Below are 6,434 nucleotides of genomic sequence, written 5' to 3' on the forward strand. Positions count from 1 at the left end.
AACAACCCCCACTGACGAGGCTGAGACTGTTTAATGCAGAGGAACTCAGGAAGGATACTCAGATGCCACCAGGAACAGAGGCTACGTGCTAGAGATAGCTCATCATTAATTAGTCTGAAGTTTTTCAATAGCAGCATCTTCTTCCAGGGCTGCTGTGCTAACTGATCATTCTCCAAGAATGAGATGCTGCACAGTTCAGTGCAATGTCACCTACAGTAGCTCTACCTGTCTATTTGAAACTCATCTATGATTTATCCCTGCTTCCATACTGCTGGGAAGCTTGGAAGACGGTAACTAAAGCGTTAGAATGCCAGAGGCAGCACTTCCCTGAATTTCTAACAAATGGCTCAGAGCTGAAGGCCACTCTAAAGTAAGCTCTAAAGTGTGCTTCTGATTTCTCAGTACCTTCATGACCTATTACCATACCCAGCTTCCCCCCCACACTCTACTCCTAACTCCAGAAGGATGGTAAGAGACAGCTGCATGACAAGGAAGGGCTGTAATTGAATAGCAATGTCAGAACTTGGAAAAGTTACCTGACACATGCTAGCCTGAGACAAACAAAAGATTAACTCACCCCCAACAAGCGAGGTTCAGAGGCAATTCTCTTGCAAGCATTCTTTGCAACCTCATTGGGGAAGCCATCTTTCCCATCAGCCTTTGGCTAGGAGAGTTGTGGATTGCAAGGCCAGAAGGGACTATTGTGATCTAGTTTTATACAATACAGGCCATAGAACATCCCCCAGATAATTCCTGTTTGAACTAGAACAGATCTTATTTAAAACAATAGCCAATTAGATTTAAAAATTGGTAGTGACAAAGAATCCAGCATGACCCTTGGTAAATTGTTCCAATGGTTAATTACCATCACTGTTAAAATATGCCTTATTTCAATCTGAATTTGTCAAGATTCAACTTCTAGCCATTAGATCTTGTTATACCTTTCTCTACCAAATTAAAGAATCCATTATCAAATATTTGCTCCTAATGTAGGTACTTCTAGACTGTAATGAAATCATCCCTGAACCTTCTCTTTGTTACGCTAAATAGATTGAGCGCCTTGAGTTTATCACTATGAGACATTTTCTAATCCTTTGGTCATTCTCTTGGCTCTTCTCTGAACCCTCTCCAAAGCCGGATACTCCTTAAGTCTCTCACCTTCTGCCTATGGGAGTGAAGGAGCTCCTTCTTCCCACCAACAGACACTTGACCTTTGGGGAGCAGGAAGGGAATCCACTCATCTTCCTTTTTCAGACTGCTGACTGCTACAAGATGGAGGTTTCTCTGCTATTCTACCCCTCTCCCAGCCTCTGCTTTTTTCCCCCCCTTCCCATCATCTAAGCGAGTGAACAGCTCCAGTGTCAACAACAGCAGAGAGAAACAGGTGATTCTTTTCTGTTTCACTACTGCCCACAAGTTTCTGAATAGTTACAGTGCAACCAAACAGTTTTAGCATTACTTTGGGCCGTTTGGCAAAGCTGAGAAGCAGTAAAGGCACTGTAGATGCAGGAAGATGACACTGCATCTTTTGAATGTGGGTCACAATTGGAAGGTTTTCTTAATCATAAGGGCTAGATACTTCTTCTAAATCAATGATTATATCCTGCAAATAGTGACAGCATAGGCTCCTCCATTCCCTGGGGAAAGTTTCCTTGTAGTGAAAGGCTGTTTCAAGCCCTGAAATAAAATGAGTCTAGAAGGCCTTTACAGAAGGTGCAGAGATAGGAGTTTCCATCATAAGCTGTATCTCCTCACAGGCTTGCTGATATGGGAACATGCCAAACCAAGAAGAAGAATTATAGTTTACTTGTTTAAAACGATTTCCATGGGCACCCCAGGTTTTACGATTGCTATCTTCATTGACTCACTGCCCAGGTCCACGGACATGACAGCCAGAGCGTCTGCAACGCAAAAGGAATAGATGTGAGAAGCTGTACTTTTTCCATGAGAAACTGCTCTCAGTTAGCCAGTTGTCTTGGCAAACTCTTGGGAAAGGGAGAAGAGTGGGGTCATCCTTAAGTATTGAATCCATAGGAAGGTGAGGAAATACCATTCTGAGGTATGAAAAAGACAAGAGGGGGGTGAGGTAATATAGTTTATTAGACCAACTTCTGATGGAGAAAGGGACAATTTGAGCTACATAGAGCTCTTTTTCAGAAGTTGGTCCAATAAAAAAAAAAAAAAATGACCTCACCACCTTGTCTCTCGTATATCCTGGGACCAACATGGCTAGAACAACACTGCAAACATTCTGAGGTATGGGCAGTTCCATGCATCCCTGGGCTTCACCAGTGCTAAGCCGTACATTTTCAGTAAATGTTAGGACTAACATGTCAGAATTACATCAAGGACTGTCAGCTTCATCTCTTGATCTTGCACCTCTGTATTTTGTTTGCCATTTAATTTTATCCCCCAGTTCTGAGTAAACTGCAGTTCAATTGCTTATTTTTATATGCTTCTTTCTCTTAAACTAGAAGCCTGAGACAATATTGTGAATTTCATGCTGGTGAAAGGTTATTAGAATGAGAGCCGTGGAGACAGAAATCCTCTATCCCCAAGCTCTCCCCCTGCACCAGCTGCTGATGTACCTCCCTACAACCCAGCAGAGACCTCCTCAAGTGGTGAGGAGGGAGTGGATCCTTGATACAGTCTCCTTGACCCAGTCAATGCTTAACTTCTCTGCTGAGTTGCAAATGAGGGACCAATAATACTAACTGCTTTTTTGCGATGTAACATTTGTTCGCTGAGAACAGGACCGAAACCTACCACCTCATTTCACAAAAATCCCCAATCAACAGCTGGATAGTTATAATTTTCAGGATGGACGTCAAGTCACGATCTTGGAGGCATATCCCACTGGCAGTTCCCAGAACCAGCTAGTCCCTAATGTGCAGATTTTTTAAAACTTCCCTCAAACACTGATCAGGTTGTAAAAATCTGAAAAGTGTGCACATACCTGTTTCTGATGGAAGACAGGCCAGCAGGAGGAAGGTCAGAGACCACAAGGGCACTTGTGTCATCCTGGCCATTGAAACTGTTAATATCTTGCTGAAAATAAGCAGCAAAAATTAATTCCCCAATCTGGCAGGAAAATTCTCAGCATGTGGTGGGACTTTTCTCCTTTATGCCAACAACTAATAAATAAAACCACATATTAAATATTTACAGTAAAGATAAACCTGAGATATAAAGTTCTTATCTGGCCTTACCCACAACCCAAATTCAGAGAGTTTGGATCCAGGATTATAGTTCATATCTATCTCCAATTTACAAATATAGTTCATTCTTAGAAAAAAGTTAAATTAAAAAACTGTCTGGAATATTAAGTTTTGGTTTTACAATAGTTTAACAAAATATTAATTTTCTTGCTTGCGAGAGTAGCCAACCATAGTGTCCAGGTAGGTTTCTCCAAAACATGCACATACTTTGTTAGCAAAACCCATCTTAACATCTCCTTCCTTAAATTGCAGTTTAAATTGGTATGATAGTCTGCACTTCCTGTAAAACTTCTATGCAGTTTTTGGGCACTGTCAGAAAGTTTTTGCATTTCAGTAACAGATTAAGTGGCCCTTTGGCTGAAGATGAGTGAAATTATTTCATCACCAAAAATTTCAAAGAGGGCAATATAAAACATCTGACATGGATACCTGTGTGGAATGTTTAAATTAGAAACATTTAACTGCACTCTTCTTAAGTGCCTCAATTTAGTAGAAAGGACCTACTGCTTTTAAAAAGGTTAATCTAAAAATATTGCATGAGATTTTATGAGACACTATCACAATGGACTTAAATCCATGTTAATCACAGCCTTTTGGAATTTTTGGAAATGTTGAGAGAACTGCATCTAACTTGGAAACAAATATCCACTGTAGCGACAACTGCTCTTTAAAATCCCACTCCACTATATCTTGTGCTCATGCATCTGTCAAAAGGAACCTACAAATGTACTAATATTCCCCACCAGGCCTTTTAAGTAACTCCAATGCAGATTTTCTGGGCAGATGTGGCAATGAATCCTGTCACACCACAGAAAGCAGCCACCACCTTAAAGAAATGACACCCAACACTTATCCCAGCCTGAAGGCAGGAGAGACAGGTCAATTCTTCTAGACAGCCCTGAAGCACTAGTATACACACTATCCACTTATTTATTTGCCTTCACTTCTTCACACACAGCACTGCTTCAGCAAAGCAGTACTAACCCTGACATCACACATTCGTGGCTTACAGAAGCATTCCTGCACCCATCAGCCCTGCAGCTAGTACAAAAATATTACAGGGGGCCAATGCCCCCTCTCTCTATTAAAGTTGGCCTTCTCGAGAGTAGCTTCTGGGCTGGGTAAAGGCAAATGCTCAAGTCACTACACAGCCACCAACCCAACCTGAAATTTGAAAATAAATTTGGTTATGTAGACACACCATCTTCCACACTGACGGATGAGACAGACACATCTAGCAACAGAATCACACCGGGCCCACAGAGCAAGAACTCAAGTAACCACAAATTCACTAGGCTCTGCGCACATGAACGCACAGCTTACCGTGCAACACAGAAAAACAACCCTTGACACTCTCCTTTACACACTGGCTTTACGCGACAGCACAGACTTTTAGACGGGGGGGTGGGGTGGGGGGAAGAGATGAATCATTCAGACGGTGCCCAGCCGGGTAAGGGAACGAGGGGCCGTGGGCGATGGGCTCTGTGAAAAAGCCCCGCTCCCTCCCTCGCGCCGCGGATCAGACCTCTGTAGGTCTCTCACGGGGAGGACGCTGCTCCCCGCATTCCCGGGGCGGAGGGCGCACTATCGAGCCGCCGCGCCCATAACACGCAGCTCCCCCGGACAGAACGGCCTGCAGCAGGGCTCGGAAGCCCCCTCGGAGCCTGGGGCTCTTTATGTCTCCGTGCAGCTTGCGGGGGGAGGCCGCATCCCCACCCTTGGGTCACAGAGAGCCCCAGGCTAGCTTTCTTCCCGAGCCCCACAACCGGCGGCTCCGCTCCCACCCCCCACTCACCTCCGACTGAGCCGCACACGCTGCGCGAGCTCCTCCACCACTTGCTCCATCGGCGGTAGCGGCCCCGGCGTCTCGCGCAACCTCTGGCCCGGACGCGGCGCGAGCTCATTGGAGCGACAAACAGAGCCGGGCGCAGCGAGCCAATCCGGGTAGCCGACGAGCCCCATTGGGCCACGTTCAGAAGAGCCGGAAGGAGGCACGTGGAACGCTCCAACTCCATTGGCGCACGTGGGCCAGGCGTGGCCCTCCCCTCCTAAGGCAACCCTGGAGGAATGCACCAGAGGCAGGTGGTGAGTGAGGAGCCAGTGCATGCCTCTAAGGTGGAGAGATGTATGGAAGCTTCATGCATACACCCTGTGAAGACTCCTGTATGCACGCACGCTCCCTGCTTTAATATGTCAACGCAGACCGTAAAGATCCTTGTGTGTATGCCTAGTGGGGCCAATGAGGCAAAAGCAGGCAAAGAAAACTCTATGCATCCTCTCCGTGAAAACACTTAGGTTTTCATATGAAGTCTTCTGTACATGTGCGTGCTCAGGGGACGAGGTCTGTATACCTTCTCCGTGGCCTGGTAGTGTGAGGCCCTGGGTTCTATGTAACCGTCACACACAGGCATCACAACACATGAACAAAGATTCTTACGTGTTAATGAGGCATGGGGAGGTGTGTTGTAATTCCTGGTTTCACAAGTACTCCTTTTCTTTTTGGTTTCACTGGTAAAACACTAACAACAAAAAGCAGCCTTTCTTTCCCCATCTCAAAACCAGGAAGTCATCCGGCCCTAGAGTCTGCCATGCAGTAGAAGAGAGAGGCTTTTGCTTCTTAGTAAACCTCCAACAAAGAAACAGTCAATTTGAAATCGAACATTTGCAAAATGAGAAAGCAAGAAAAAACTACAACTATCAGAAACGTTATTATGTGGGAGAACTTAAGCGGTTTTAGGTTAAAACAAAAAAATGTTGTGTAGTTTTTGTGTGAAATACTTGTTTTTTGTTACTTGTTACCTTGTCTGCATTATTGTAACCTTAACAGGATCCGTCAAACTACCCTAGGGAATCTATGATTTTAGGTATTTAAAATGGTTAGCTCTAGCGTTTGGCCTGCTGTCCTCTGGCGGGCCCTTCCTGGAGATTGGTTTGAGGCCGTATGTACAATAACATAAAAAAAGCAATGTTGCTACATGGAAGCATTATGCATCGGTAAGCCAGGCCCTCTGTGAACGTCTAATTAGCGTTATCGAATCCTGTTCCTCCTATATTATTTCAGTGTTGACAATCACTCCGCTGTCCATCGAGCGCAAGGCCTATCAATAGGTACCTCGCCTGAGGCTGGGTAGGGGTTATTCTAAACGTGCTGCAGACATGCTGCGTGGCCAGACGGTTGTGCCGCAGGCCACGGGAGTTTGCAGGGCCGCAGGCGCA

General features: G+C 45.2%; 1 protein-coding gene across 2 annotated transcripts in view; it reads right to left on the reverse strand.

Moving 5' to 3' along the window:
- Window positions 1–5,180, reverse strand: part of HYOU1 (hypoxia up-regulated 1) — a 34,172-nt gene extending 28,992 nt beyond the window's left edge. Inside the window, exons 1-3 of one of the 2 annotated variants that reach the window (XM_077839852.1) lie at window positions 5,014–5,180; window positions 2,957–3,048; window positions 1,808–1,901 (exon numbers count right to left, since the gene is read on the reverse strand). In XM_077839852.1, coding sequence (XP_077695978.1) covers window positions 1,808–1,901; window positions 2,957–3,048; window positions 5,014–5,180 — 353 coding nt within the window. The remainder of the gene's footprint in view (window positions 1–1,807; window positions 1,902–2,956; window positions 3,049–5,013) is intronic. The other variant, XM_077839853.1, reaches the window with a different exon arrangement.
- Between the last annotated feature and the right edge of the window lie 1,254 nt (window positions 5,181–6,434).

The sequence above is a fragment of the Eretmochelys imbricata genome, chromosome 22 (genome assembly GCF_965152235.1).
Source record: "Eretmochelys imbricata isolate rEreImb1 chromosome 22, rEreImb1.hap1, whole genome shotgun sequence".
Classification (NCBI taxonomy): Eukaryota; Metazoa; Chordata; order Testudines; family Cheloniidae; genus Eretmochelys; species Eretmochelys imbricata.